This window comes from Protopterus annectens, chromosome 13.part0 (genome assembly GCF_019279795.1).
Source record: "Protopterus annectens isolate FY-2018-M chromosome 13.part0, PAN1.0, whole genome shotgun sequence".
Taxonomy (NCBI): Eukaryota; Metazoa; Chordata; order Ceratodontiformes; family Protopteridae; genus Protopterus; species Protopterus annectens.
The window spans coordinates 5,813,094-5,829,309 of record NC_056747.1 but is presented as its reverse complement, the minus strand read 5'-3'; the positions used below and the strand labels follow the sequence as shown (position 1 = coordinate 5,829,309).

At 40.7% G+C, this 16,216-nt stretch overlaps 1 protein-coding gene across 1 annotated transcript in view; it reads left to right on the top strand.

Moving 5' to 3' along the window:
- LOC122788429 (gastrula zinc finger protein XlCGF26.1-like) overlaps positions 1 to 16,216 on the top strand; it is a 143,241-nt gene that overhangs the window by 39,477 nt on the left and 87,548 nt on the right. Inside the window, exon 2 of the mRNA XM_044055496.1 lies at positions 8,933 to 9,052. Within this exon, the coding sequence (XP_043911431.1) occupies positions 8,933 to 9,052 (120 nt within the window). The remainder of the gene's footprint in view (positions 1 to 8,932; positions 9,053 to 16,216) is intronic.

Here is a 16,216-nt window from a genome sequence, read left to right as displayed (position 1 = left end):
CAAAAAATACATTTTAAATAATTATACCAAATTAGACGTAATATGAAAGCATTGGTTAAGACTACATACAAGTTATATGACAATGATTTAATAGTTTTTTTGCCAGTTTATAGACCAATTAAGTTAGTATAATACAAGCAGGAATTGCAATATGAAGTGAGAAAAAAAGCAGGCTTATGGTATACTCTGAGAGAAAGCCAGGGCAGAGAAATTGGTAGAAGTAAGAAAGTTAGTGAAGAAGAGAGAGTAAGGAGATGTAAGGTATGAGCGAGTATTTGTTCACATTTAGGGATATAGTATATCCTGGTGTTGAGCAGGAATAGAGCCAACTTTTGGCTAGGAAGTCATTCAGAATGGTTTTGAAGGATATGAGACCAGGGTATTGGTCTAATGGATGGAGAGGAGTTCCAGGCCTAAGCAACATGGTACAGGTACAGACTGTGCCCAGCGGGTTTGATAGGTTTATGGATAGACTATTAGTTTGTGGTCACTGTATTATAATGACCGACTAGGAACATAGTTGTGTAGACTGTTATTTTGTGCTGGGCAAGCAGATGGATTCTAGATAATTTTATAGGTAATAAGAAGCTGCATGTATAGGCTTTTTAGTGACATACAGTGGTGGGTTCTGAAAGGGTATTTGCTGCAAATTTTGCAACTTTGTTATAGCATTGTTCAAGTTTTAATTTTTGTGAAGCCTAGAGGTTAGTGAGCATGGGAGAGCCATAAGGAAATGTGGGGAGGACAGAAGTAGTGGCAAGTGTAGCTTTAGTTGTGTCAGTCAGAAAGTTTTTGGCTCTATAAAACACTCCTAGTTTTTGATGAGTTTTTCTTACGCAGTTTTGTATATGCAGATCGAATTTAAAATTATCATCCACTATCATCCCTAATAAACTGTGACAAGTGACTTCACTGGTTTTATTATCAAGGCAGATGACTTTAAATTTTGGTTTTTCATGGGAGAAGGATTTGAGGAAGGGCTGAGCATGAGTTGTCGGTTACAAAGCCATGTTTCAGTTGCTGTTAAAGCTTCTTGAGTAATTTCTGGAGGTGTGCCATGTTGTCAGATAACAAAAAAAAAATGAAAAGGCTGCGTAACCAACGCTCTTTCTCTCTACTGTCTTACAATTAAACAAAGCCTGTTTTTATATGAAATTAAAAAGTGCATATAACATGAAATTCCCAATCAAGTGACTACAATTAATTAAAAGCATTTAAATATTTAAAGGGAAACCTTACATAGTAAAATATGAACTTATGCAAAAATTACTGTTGTAATAAAAGATATCTAAAATGTTTATATAGATTTGTTTGCAACAGTAAAAAAATGCATATTTAGAAAAAAATATGAATAGACAGCTGTAGAATTTACACTCATAACTTAGTAGCACGCAATTGTAAAATACTGTTTAAAGAAACAGTGTCATTCAAACCAGGATATTCACTGGTGTTTAGCCCCAAGGGATTTTGAAAAACTTGTTCTAATACCATGAAATAATAAAATGTATTAGTATTACAAACTATCTTATGTTTAAAAAGAGCATTAGAATCTTTATTTTCATTAATATCATAATAATGCTCTTGTATTCTTTGTTTAAACTGACATTCTGGTTTTCCATTGTAGAAACAAAAGGCTTAGATATACCACACTTTTACTAATACAATCATATCTAGAGGTAGATTTAAACTTATAATTAACACTTTTAAGTATAAGTCACTTCCTTCAAAAGTATATTTATATTACCCACGAGCACCACATTTTTTGATGCTGATTGGTTTCTTATAATGTTGATTTGTGCAAAATTGTATGTCCATCTCTAGTTTCTATTTAATGTTAGCATTTCTAGAGAAAGTAAAATGAGGTCTACTACCTAACATTTTACACAAATCTCTATCATGTGAAATTATATTCTAGTTATTAGTAATAAGTGACAAAATATGATTACTATCCATAATATTTGTAATATTTTATACACATAATATTTCCACATCTCTCTCTCTCCCTCCTCAATGTATGGTCCTGAGGTATAGTTGAGCCTTCCACAGGTGAATCCAGCTACCTGAGCTTTCCTGTAGCCCACTGGCCCATTCTGGTTGGAAAATTACCAACATCCAAGTTCTTCCAATGCGCACTCCTCTCCAGTGATTTTATCTAAGTGAATCCAGCTACCTGAACTTTCCTGTAGCCCACTGGCCCATTCTGGTTGAAAAATTACCAACATCCAAGTTCCTCCAGTGCGCACCCCTCTCTAGTAACTTTATCTAAGTGAATCCAGCTACCTGAGCTTTCCTGTAGCCCACTGGCCCATTCTGGTAGGAAAATTACCAGCATCCAAGTTCCTCCAGTGTGCACCCCTCTCCAGCAACTTTATTTAAGTATGTACATCTCATCAAATAAGGTTTCAGCAACTTTTTAATCCTGTGACTATTCCTGCGTTGGCTCTATCTTACCTGCTCACTGTACTGTACTGTCATTTTTCTCCTACACACCTGTTTTCTGCCCCTCTTCTAACCTCCCTCGAATCTGTTATACCTCTCTGTAAAAGATACCTCCAATCTGAACTGCTTCTTCTACCTACCTAATTGACTCTTTCTGTCTGCTCCACTCTAAGCCAGTAACTAGCTTACCCCTCTCTACCTCTCTTAGCCACTTTCCTCTCCTGTCACCTCGGTAACTGTGTCTACCTTCTATATTCCTGCTGCTCTGAACTTAGCCCTTCTACCAATGCTCTTGCCCTGACACCTTTGCTTCCCTGATTGTTTTTGCAATCCTTCCTTGTGGGTGTAGCCCCGCTCCATTCACCCTCACTATGCAAGGGCTGTCTTCGCTCCTCTACCCTACCCCCATTCCCACCCACCCCATACAACTACCTTTATACCTAACCAGCCTTCCCCTTCCTGTACCACCAACCAATAATCCTCCACTTCCAGCCCACCTCTACCCCCATTCAAGTAATCTGCCAATCTTCTAAACATCACTTCCTCTACAACTCTATCCCTTCTCATACTCTCCTCTTCTTTTTCATATTCTATTTAAATCATGTATTGTTTACTATTATCTTTCTTACTTCTCCTTATTCTTTACTCATCCACCTCTTATCATTCTACTCTCTATAACCCTTACCTTTGTTCACCAACTTCTCACTGTTATGATAGCTTCATAAATACTTATTATACTTCTATCTCTCCTAGTCTAATGACTTCCTCATCCACTAGCCTATTCAAACTATCTATACTAGAGCTGGTCAAACCTAGGTCATAACTATAGAAACTCTATCTCTTATCTACTAAACTCTCTCACCTCACTAAAAATATACTTTGTTATGGAGATATCCATCCCAATCCTGGCCCCTCTTCAACTCACACCCCCTCTCTCTATCAAAACCTACCTCTACCACTACTTCTTCTCTGCCCCATACCCTCTCCTCTCATAACAACCAGCCCCTATCTAAACAGTCTTCTCCTACCAAACAGTTAACTATTCACTCATGGAACATTCAAAGTATGACAAATAAAGTCACTGAGTTACACTCTTGGATATCTCTCAACACCCCTCAGATTCTCTCTCTATCTGAAACTTGGCTCAAACCACATATCACAAATAGTGAAATACTCCCACCTGACTATAATATCTTCTGATCAGATAGACTAACAAAAAAGGGGGTGGTGTGGCCATCCTTTACTCTAACAACCTTAATTTCTTTCCCTTCCTTTCACCAATTCCAGATTTCCACCCTGCTGAACTCTTAATACTCAACTACCACCTAAATACTTATAAAAGGGCTGCTATTGCCTCCATCTATATTCCTCCTGGCAAAAATCTGCCCTTTCTTGAAAACATCCTGTCCTGGTTCTCCCTTAACATATCCATTTATCCTTGGTGATGTCAACATCAACTGGACTAACCTCTCAGCTGACTCACTCCAACTCAGTATAGACCTCCATGGCTTCCATGAACTCATGACTTCCCCCACCTGCTTTCAGAAAAACTCCTCCTCTTGCTCCACTATAGACTGGGTCCTCACTAATACACCCCACCAGTACCACAATCCCTCCACCCTACCCCAACACCGTTAGTGACCATCCGCCTACCTCTGTCTCAAGACATAACTCACACATTCCTAAATCCCACCTAATCAGAGACTGTAGAAAATTATCTACTTTCAATTCTACCCAATTTAATGATATTCACCACAATGTAGACGGGTCCATTCTTAAGCATCTTCCCCTAAATGATACCATCAGTACCTTTAATAGCACATTCCTGAGTATTCTTAACTCTCTAGCTCCCACTAGGAAGATCGGAGTTAAATCTAATCATACTCCCTGGCTCTCCAATGAAACTAAAGCATTTATGAAACAAAGGGACAGTGCTTGGAAAGCCTGGACTAAAACTAAAGAACCACCTCTTCTCCTTAAATACAGATAATTAAGGAACCTTACTAAAACATACTATTAATGACAAAAAGCAGTACTACAGTTCTGCTCATTTCAACAACAAAAAGAATCCTCGCAAATTTTGGTCTACTCTCAACAACATCCTCTCTCCTGGTAACCCCTCTAACCCCTCACCCTACCCTAACTCCTCTTCTCAAGAAATAGCCACCCTTCTAAATAAACACTTTATCTCATCCATTCATAACCTTCTAAACACCATGCCAAACCCTACTTCTACATCCTCCCCTCCAAGTCCCTCTGATGCTGCATTATTTTCCTTTCAGCCTGTACCTACTAACTATATCACATCTCTACTTCTAAAGTTAAAACCTTGCTTTCCCTCCACTGACAATCTACCTCTTACTTTCCTAAAATTTGCAGCTGACTCTACTGCCTATCCTATATCCATACTTATTAATAGATCTATCATTCTTTACTATACCTCTTCACAAAGGTGGCATCTCCACAGACCCCTCTAACTACCGACCCTTTGCCTTTCTGTCCCCCCTCTCCAAGATCTTAGAAAAATGTATTCACGCTCAGCTTGTCAATCACCTCCTTAAGCACCAGCCACTTACTCCTACCCAACATGGATTTCGCCCTCACCATAGCACCAGCTCAGCCCTTCTCTCCTTTACACATACCATAGCTGATGCCCTTGACAGCAATGTACTAGTTTCCTGTCTCTTCCTAAAAGTTTCTAAAGCTTTTGATACTGTCTGTCATCCTTTACTACTATCCAAACTCACCAAGTTACACCTATCTTCCTCTTGTCTCACTTGGTTCAGTAGCTACCTATCTGGCAGAGAACAATCAGTTAAATGGCTCTCTTCCTCCTGTCCTTTCCTTCCCATCTCCACGGGTGTTCCAAAAGGCTCCATCCTGGGACCCCTGTTGTTTAATATTTTTACTAACAATCTTTATACCTCTTGCAAAGAATGCTTACTCATTTAGTATGCAGATGACTCCACACTTATATCCATCTCTAACAATATCACTGGACTTCACTCCCTATCCCAGCAATCCCTACTATCACTGGACTTCACTCCCTATCCCAGCAATCACTACTATCACTGAACTTCACTCCCTATCCCAGCAATCCCTACTATCACTGAACTTCACTCCCTATCCCAGCAATCCCTACTATCACTGGACTTCACTCCCTATCCCAGCAATCCCTACTATCCCTGAACTTCACTCCCTATCCCAGCAATCCCTACTATCCCTGAACTTCACCCCATATCCCAGCAATCCCTACTATCACTGGACTTCACTCCCTATCCCAGCAATCCCTACTATCACCGGACTTCACTCCCTATCCCAGCAATCCCTACTATCACCGGACTTCACTCCCTATCCCAGCAATCCCTACTATCACTGAACTTCACTCCCTATCCCAGCAATCCCTACTATCACTGAACTTCACTCCCTATCCCAGCAATCCCTACTATCACCGGACTTCACTCCCTATCCCAGCAATCCCTACTATCACTGGACTTCACTCCCTATCCCAGCAATCCCTACTATTGCCGGACTTCACTCCCTATCCCAGCAATCCCTACTATCACTGAACTTCACTCCCTATCCCAGCAATCTCTACTATCCCTGAACTTCACTCCCTATCCCAGCAATCCCTGAACTTCACTCCCTATCCCAGCAATCCCTACTATCACCGGACTTCACTCCCTATCCCAGCAATCCCTACTATCACTGGACTTGCTCCCTATCCCAGCAATCCCTACTATCACTGGACTCACTCCCTGTCCCAACAATCCCTACTTTCCACTGAACATTGACTCTTCAGCATCTTACTAATCGTTAATCCCAAAAAGACCAGGCTCCTAATTTTTCTCCCCCGCTCTCTCTCTCATCACAAAACTTCTTTTATCATCACATTTCAAACAATACAAGTATCCATCCTGATCCCCACACAAAACCCCTGGGGGTCATTATTGACAATGAACTAAAATGTAACCTACATATCCTACACCATATAAAAGAAATTTCACCAGAAATTAGGCATGTTATATCGGAATAAGCAATTTCTAACACCTGAGTCTAGACTTACCTTAGGTCAAGCACTCCTCCTCCCCTCCCTCTCATATGCTGTCCCAGTCCTTACCAATATACAGGCCACCACTCTAAACAAACTCAAACAAACCTACCACAGAATAGCCAGATTCGTTACTAACTCCCCTTACAATACTCATCACTGCATTGCACTGAACTCTCTTCAATGGCTTGCGCTGCCTCACCTTCTACAACTTTATCAGTTTCACATGCTACACTCTATACTCTTTAAACCCTCCAACTGTCCAGCTCTGTCTTCCCTAGTTTGTATCTACACCCCTTCTAGGTCCCTCTGAACTTCTAACCAACATTTACTGATAGTCTACCAACGTAAAAAGTCCATAGGCAAACTACTTTATAAGCACTCTGTTGCCCTTGCCTGGAACAAACTTCCTCTCTATCTACGGTCCATTTCCCACACTTCTCACTTTAAAAATGAATTAAAACATCACCTTCTCAACTCTAGAACCTGCCATTGTCATGACCCCACCTAGTCTTCTCCCTTCATAATTAGTACCGTTTCTTACTGTGCTCACAAAATGATCTATAATGCATGTATATAACTTCATATACCTACCACATGATTATTGAACCATTTAATGGAAAACGATGCTACTCAACTTTTGTTTGTTTTAGAATTATCTCTATGCATACTATACCAATATTTGTATACAATGACTCTGTATCTAATTGCTGTTCTGTACTTTCTGTGTATAATTGTACTATGCTTTACAAATGTACCACTGGAGCTTTTCTCCTCGGGTCTCCACTGAAAATGGGCCACAAGCCCAGCTAGACAAACCCGGTCAACAAATGTCAATAAATAAATAAATATCTCGGCCTCCCCTCAGTGACTTCTTTATTGCTATAGCTGTAAGTTAAATCTGTTCCCAAGATTGGTTTAAGTTTTTGTTGCCTTCTCTGTACAATCTTCTGTCTAATGTTTATAAGCATATCCAAGTGGTAACCCCTCATCAAAAACATATTAACCAGAACATTTAACTCAATAAATAAATAAATCTGAATCATCGGAAATAATTCTCGATAATCTAATCATTTGACTCTTAACTAAACTTTTTTTCCTGTTTGATAGGGTGGTACATAGCTACTAAAGTGAAGCTAACAGTTGTAGAAAGTTGCTTTTCTACTATTAGCAGACTTAAATTTTCCTATCTGTAAATCCTTAATCACTGAAACATTTAAGTAATTGATATTGACACTAGAGCATTGATAAGTAAATTTAAAAAATATAGTAGTATAATTGTTATGTCATAAATTGAATCAGCTGTTCACAATAAATATATTATCCAAAAATCAAAACAGGGTTATAATATTAGAACAATATGAAGAATTAAAAACAACCTTCTGTTCCCAAAACCACGTATGTAAATCACCAAAAAGTGGGGCTCATGCAGCACCCATCGCCACCCCACTAATTTGCTCGTAGTATTTCCCTTCAATATAAATATAATTGTTCTTCAAAATAGTTTCCCTAAAAGCTAACTGGGGTGAAATACTCTGATTTTATTTGGCCCGAAAATTTCCTCAAATCCTTAAGAATGTATGAATATTTAGACCTTACAGATACACGGTTTGGGGTTTGATACTCATATTATGTAATTGGCTAGGCTTGGCTAGGTGTAAAATGGGTAACAAGGACAGTTAGCCTAGTACTAATCTATGAACCTATGAAATGTTTAACTACTCTATCTCCATAGAGTTCCAGCAGGTGAGGTTTTGAACCACCCACCGCAGCAATTGGTCTAAAAGGAGGTTCCTCAGTGTTCTTATGAACTTTTGGAATACTAGATATGCACGGGGACTATATGATGTTGTGCATGTAAAAATCATAACAATTTATTATCAGTCACCCCATGGCTAACCAAATCCTTGGGAAATAAATACGTTTTGCTGTCTGCAATATTAATCTCATTTTTAGACATCCTTATCATTATTAAGTAGGTTGAATATCCTGCTAGAATAGTCAAGGGTGTTCATGGTTGTGAGATGTGCAGACAAGTGTATCTGTATACTGTATCAGGGAGGCCTGATGTGTGGAGGGTGTTGGTGAGAATCTTAAAGAGGAGGGGCCAAGGATACAGCCTTGTGGTACACCAGTGGTGACTGGGAGGTATGGAGAGAGGGTGGAGTGCCATTTTACTGACTGCCCAATTGTCTCACTGTTATTTTTGCAATAAGATCATAAAACTTTTTTGAACTAGCATAGAAATATTGTGAAAATCGTTAATTCGTTGAACCACAGTTACAGTTTATTAAGCAGATGGCTGTGTCATCTCTGAAATGCTTGGTCTATTGTATTTATTTTTAAAGTTATCCATCATGTCCTTGCAGCTAAGTAATGAAAATATGCAGTAATTTCCTGAAGTGTGTTTAACCATATTTTGTTTTTTCTTTTGTTATGGAGGATTTAATATCTCAGTGGAACAGCTGCTGCTGCTAACTGAAAAACCCAATGAACTTCCATTTAATATCAAAGAAGACATAACTGATGTTCGTCTAGTTCTTCCTGGATTCACCTCAGCTAGTAAGTAGATGGCTAGTAATGGAGTGAATTGGCTTAACAATTCATATTTAAGACCTCAGATGGAAAAAGATGAAAACTTGACTAATGATGAATAAATATCAAGTATATCCAAGATGTAACAAATGCCATTTATTTATGAACTTTCCTAAAATATTGTAATTAATCTATGATTAAACTGGACTTGCACAGTATAATTAAACAGTGAAGTCACAGGATCTTACTTGCAGCATTTAGTCAGGATACAGTAATATGTGCTGTCAGATAATAGGGCTGTCTGGTACAGTACATGATTAGTAAAGTCAGTGGAAAAATATATAATCTAAATACACATTTCAGTGCAATATTTATTCAGCATTAAGCAAATTTTCATTTGATCCTGTCAAGTACCATACAAAATGATTGTGTTGTAAAGGCCTGCAACAAATACTGAAGTCCTTGCTGCTCAAAGACCGTAGTTTCACAGCTGAGAATTCTAGTCTCTTGGGTGCTCATTGGCTGCCACTCGAGTTTTGTACTCAGGCAATGTGCAGCAGTTGTGTGGAGAGAGTGCTGGTGGTGCTGCCCACACAGATATGGAGTTCAGGTAAAGTAAATCCATCATCGGGGGGGTAGTAGAAGTTTAGGGTTCAGGTTTAGAAGGCAAAAGAAGAATTTAACATTAGGGTTAGGGAGTGGAGATGGAGATTAGAATTAGGGAGTGACAATAAGTTTTAAGTTTTCTGGGATGATAGTAAGCTTTAGGGTTAAGGATTGATTGGAGAGTTTAGGGTAAGGGAATGATTGGGGAGGTTAGAGTTAGGGCGTGATCAGAGAATTTAGGTTTAAGAAGAATGGGAGAAGAGTTTAGCCTGGGGAAACAATCAGGGAATTTAGGATAGAGAGTGGTAGTATAGGGAGTGAGAGGGAAATGTAGATTTCATCACCCAGATGGAGTTTTAGGGTTAGGGTTGAAGATCAAGGTTTCAGATTAGGATTAGAAACAAGGTGGAGTTTTCGGGTTGCAGTTAGGATTTTGGGAGAGCAATACATCTTACTAGGGTTAGGCTGTAGGAGGACTAGGTAATTTAATAAGTTCAGACTAGTGGCAGGTAGGTCACTTGCCCTGTCCAGCAAGTCAGATGTGAGCTAAAAACATGTAAACACTTATTATAGATCCTCGTACATATTCATAGTCGTGCAACAAAAATAATGCGATATACAGGATTATGATCAGATCTCGGGTCATAACCAATTTTTGTGTTTGAGACATGGATGACCTTGAAGATGTAGCTGAAAGCTGAATCTTGGCATCCATGTTGAGAGCGCATAATAAAGCATTATGATCAGCGAGATCTGATTATAATTCTTTGTTGTGCATGGAGTTTTATCTGCTCCGAGTACTGTGAATTACAGTAAAAAGTGTAGGTGTGTGAAGTGTATTACCAGCTTTCAGAACCTTTGGAAGCCAATAAAACCCTGAGTCAGGCCAAACCAAGTGCCCCTCTGAAGAAAAATGTTTAAAAGCTATTAGACACCTCATTTTGCCATACATTTTGTTTTTACGTCTAGCAGATAAAAGTACCTAACAGGTATTAAAGGTGTTTTACTTCCTGCTGCTGTTCTTTGTTGGCCAGCACTGTCCACTGTTACCCCTGGTACAAAGCCCAGTCTTAACATCATTTAGGCATGCTTAACAAGCTTTGTTAAGCACCTTTATGATGTCAGAAAGCTTCTTAAGAAGCTTGTCTTTTTTCAGGATTTTGGAATGTAATCATGGTGCTCAGTGCAAAACATTTCTGTTACTGTATGTTCAGTTTAAGCCTCGTCACACATTTTATATCTTATTACATGGAGGGTGACAGACAGCTCAGAACTGCTTCCTAACAAACACTGTAATTTCCATGTTAATCCAGCTATAGTAATATTGTCATGCAAGCTACGTTTCGTGCAGGTACTTGTGATTCATTTTCTTTTTCCCTAACCATCCATGTGACAAAATACTGCTTTGGCTAGTTTGCATGGTAATATAAATATGCTGATTACTCAAATATGCTCATGATTTATTAAGCAGCCATCCAAGGTTACATATCTGAGCAGGTAACCGGTAGTAGTGCTAAGTTTCGCAAGCATTATGAAAACGTAACGTTGATAGTATACAATACCCCTCAGTGTGCATCACTTTTATGTTACTACAGGTATTAACACACAGCAAACATCCATAAATAGACCAGGAAACATTATAATGTCTGTTCCTAAGCATTACTTGTGTGTTAGATCATGTTCCTTATTTTTACAAAAAGGTGCCCTACAACTTATAGTTTGAAAGTACTTCACAATGGGCAGTGGCATATGTAGATTTAAAAATACTTCATGCTTTTATGTTTGCAAAACAATGTAAATATCTTATAAGTGTATAGGTTCATAGGCAAGTACTAGGCTAGCTCCCTTGTGGGCCAATTTAAGTTATCAGTTGGTACTGCAACAATAGAAATGGTGTATTTAAACTTGTTTGTGGGGTGACCATCCAAATGTTTGGTGAAGAGAAAGCAGCAATATGTTAATGAACACTATGGATGTCTCATTTCTGACTTACAATCTGGAATTTTTACTAAGGGACTATTTCAGAAATGACACTACTATGGAGTGCTTATGGAAATTGATAATAATAATGCTTGAAACATAAAAGGGCAAAAAAAGTTAACTTCAAGAATTTTTGAAGGGGACAAGCTCCTGCACCCCCCCCCCCACAAATATGGGGGCAAGCCTTCATCCCCTAGAACTTAGAAATACAAACTCCACAGTTGCACCAATTCTGAAGAGAGAAAAATTTCCCAGAAGAAAGGAATCATTGTTGTCACAGACTTATAAATCACACAAATGATGATTCCAATGGAAAACTGAGACTGACATTATGTTCCTCAGTGCCTTTTTCTTCGGGCAACTTATGCTCAAGGAATTTCACCTTGACTATCTGTAGAGGACCTTCATAAGACACCAAACAATTTATCTCATTTGTGACAAGTGCTGCGTACCTGGAACAAGCAATCTGTTCTTTGTAATCAGATGCCTAATAAAAGACATTTATGTGAGTAATGAATGAGTGGTATCTAATCAATATCTGCAGTGAGTAATGAATGAGTGGTATCTAATCAATATCTGCAGTGAGTAATGAATGAGTGGTATCTAATCAATATCTGCAGTGAGTAATGAATGAGTGGTATCTAATCAATATCTGCAGTGAGTAATGAATGAGTGGTATCTAATCAATATCTGCAGTGAGTAATGAATGAGTGGTATCTAATCAATATCTGCAGTGAGTAATGAATGAGTGGTATCTAATCAATATCTGCAGTGAGTAATGAATGAGTGGTATCTAATCAATATCTGCAGTGAGTAATGAATGAGTGGTATCTAATCAATATCTGCAGTGAGTAATGAATGAGTGGTATCTAATCAATATCTGCAGTGAGTAATGAATGAGTGGTATCTAATCAATATCTGCGGTGAGTAATGAATGAGTGGTATCTAATCAATATCTGCAGTGAGTAATGAATGAGTGGTATCTAATCAATATCTGCAGTGAGTAATGAATGAGTGGTATCTAATCAATATCTGCGGTGAGTAATGAATGAGTGGTATCTAATCGATATCTGCGGTGAGTAATGAATGAGTGGTATCTAATCAATATCTGCAGTGAGTAATGAATGAGTGGTATCTAATCAATATCTGCGGTGAGTAATGAATGAGTGGTATCTAATCAATATCTGCGGTGAGTAATGAATGAGTGGTATCTAATCGATATCTGCGGTGAGTAATGAATGAGTGGTATCTAATCGAGGCATCATAGTGTGAGAGTTTTAAAGTAAAGATGCAATAGTGATACAAACTAAGCTACTGTATTTTGATATGCCTGAAAATAAATAAAGTATAAATAAGAACATGGACAATTTAAAATGATTTGTCTCCTGAGGGCTGTTTGTAGAACTGTTCAACTCTGACACTTTGATGTTTCTTTTTAAGTAAAATTTATGAAAGCAGCAAATCTATTCAGAAATAACTGGAGAAGGGTGTATGAGAATAGCCTCCTGTACAAGGAAATCACTGGGGGGCAAAAGTATGGGGGAATATCAAGACAAATTGGAAACTGAAAATGACTTGGACCATGTGGCTTACTAGTCTTGTATAGTTTCCATTTTACTGGATACATCTTGAAATAGGCTCTGAAGTTTAATTCTCTTTTATATTTGTAAACAAGTTTATACTTCAATTAATGATGTAACAAACTGAATAGTTTGGTTATAGTGCCTGTGTGTCCTGAAAACATCAGAAGAAAATTCCACTTGGACTGTAGCTAAAATAAATATAAAAAATAGAATGTTAAGTTGTCAATCTCGCCTTCATTCTTGCTGGATGGGTTCGGAGCCGATCCTCGGCTCCGACTCGGCCTATACTAAAGCTCGAGAGCTAGTTATACCGGCTCAAGGCTACCCTATATCCCACAATGCTAGGCGCTAACTACCCAGATCTCGTTTGCCGCTTACAGCTGCGAGGTGCGTTTATTACTGGCTCATCAGGTTAGAAGTTATAATTCTAAAATTTCTATCTTTTAGTCAGATTTTTAGTTAGTTTTTAGTTAGCGACCATCCCTTTAGCTTCCCTTCATAGCTAATCCCCCTTCCGGTCCCTTTTTAATCTTTTTCTAACCCCCTTTAGTTATAAGGTTAGGCCTTTGCGCCTATTCTGCTTAACTTGTCAGTTTATTTTTTGTGTGACTGACTTTACTGTTTTAAAGGGTGTGTGTGTGTGTGTGTGTGTGTGTGTGTGTGTTTGTGTGTTTGTGTGTGTGTGTATGTGTGTGTGTGTGTGTGTGTGTGTGTGTGTATTTTTTGTACTTTAGGATGTCAAAAGACACCAGGGTCTCAGGCTTCAAGAAGTGTGACTCGTGCTGTCAGAAAATGTCGCTGACAGACGGTCACACTTATTGTGTTTATTGCCTGGGCCCTCTGCACCTGCAGGACTCTTGTTCCGTCTGTCATGCGTTCAGTCCAAGAGTCCTGCAGGAACGCAGAAACAAGTTAATTTTGAGGGGCTTGTTAAAGCCTGAAGGTTCCCCGACCATGTCATCATCGGGGAAGCCTTCGAAACCATCTAAGCCGTCGGCTCCGAGCTCAGAGCCTTCGACTGGTGGTGCTCTGACTGCTGTCACATCGGCTCCGGCTGGAGTCAATGTTTCCAAGACACAGTCTTCATCATCGGCTCTGGCTGGAGTCGACATTCCTCAAATTCAGGCTTCTGCATCGGCTCGAACCGGAGCCGATGATTCCAGGACTCAGTCAGCGCCGATAGTGGTGTTGGCGCCATCTGCTAGCCGTAAAAGGTCCAGATCTCCCTCCTTGGAGTCTGTTCACTTGGATCTGAGGTCTGCCTTACTCTCAGAGCGGAGTCATCGAACCCATTCCTCCAGGTCTTCCAGGCTGTCAGACCACGACCTCGAGAGGGTGGTTAGTAGACTTCTTAAGTCTCAGGCACTAGCCCAAATGCTTCATAGCCCTTCTCAACAGACAGTGGCTATCCCCACTCCATCTTCGATTCCTCCTCCGACTCTTCCTCTGAGTTTGGAGCCGGAGCTTGTGTGAGCCGTGGCCGTCGACACGTCGGGACCGACACCTCACCTTTCGGCTCCGTCGGCAGCTCCGGTCTCTTCCATGGTCCCATCCTTGGAGGGATCCGGGCGCATGGACTTCCTCGTCGGCTCTGAGGGGGCGAGTGGCATCAGACCCTTGTCTGACCCCGTTCTCCCTCTCGGAGCTTCTGCGCTGATAAGTTCGGCCCCATCGGCTTCGGAGCCATCCCTCTCGGTGCCGGGAGGGGTCCTTATCTCTTCGGAGTGAGGACCTTCTACCCTGCCTGATAGGGGCACCATCGAATTCATGAGGAGCGTGCTGGCCCCTGTGCCTGCTCCACGGTCGGCTCCCTCAGCTCCTCCCTCTGTAGTGCCTGCTGCAGTCTCTACCCACCCTCTCATTCCTGACCGTAGAGATCCAACGCCTCAGGTTTCCCCATTGGGAATATCCTCCTCTTCTGAGGTTTCCCCTGATCCATCAGGGGAACCCCCTTGGAAGAGGAAATGTAAGAGGAAGCATGTGGACTCCCCTGAGTCCATTACATCGGATACCGACTTGGATGAGTCGGAAGGGTCCCCACGGTCCCCCTCTGAGGATGTCTCCTTTTCAAACATCCTTGAAATCCTGAAGCAGAGGGGGAACTGGTCTACCCTTAATCCTTCCGAGGATGAGTCGGTTTACCTAGAGTCTTTTGGCTCTCGCCCTTCCACCTCCTGGGTGTCTCCGCCCTTTGACCCCCTCATGGAAGTGGTGGCGCGGAAGGCATGGATAGCCCCTGATACGATGGAACCTACCCCACGGAGGCCTTCCAAATTTATAACAGCCCCTTCGGACAAACAGTTTTTAGCCAAGGGTGTCCCGGTTGACACCATGGTGGTGGCTGCAGCCACTAAGAAGGAACTGGCTGATCTTCAGTACCTGTCCATCCTCCTAACAAGAAGTCTAGGACTATGGATAGGTATGGCAAGCGGATGTTTTCTTCAGTGACCTTTGTCATGCGATCGCTGAATTATCTGTGCCACTTCACCTGCCTTAAAAGAGACATGCTCAAAGAAGTGTGTGAGGTCTTACAGGATCCAACAGCTGCAGGGTCTCAAGACAAAATAAATTCCCAGCTGGCAACCCTGAATTCCATTGTCAACTCCTCCATGCGGCTTATTTCCTATGCGGCTGATGGGGCGAGTAGGGCTGCAGGCACAGGTGTTGCCTTAAGGTGTCACGCCTGGATGCGGCTTTGTAACTTTGCAGACCCCTTTAAGACATCCTTTACTAACTCCCCCTTTGATGGTTCAGCTTTGTTTGGACCTCAGGTGAAGGATACTTTGACCCGATGCGAGCAAGAAGGCGAGACTCTCTCTGCCGTGGGAGTCCATTTTTCCACCCCATCTAGACCATACCCTAAGGGTCAGAAAGGTGGGAAGATGTGGTTCCATAAACCACAAGAGGTTGCGCCTGACACAAGAGGTCAGTTCCCCTCTAGAGGCAGGAGGGGGGACAATAACAGACGCCACCCTAGGGGCAGAGGAGGTCTGCAAAATCAGGGTAGCAGAGAGTCTCTTTC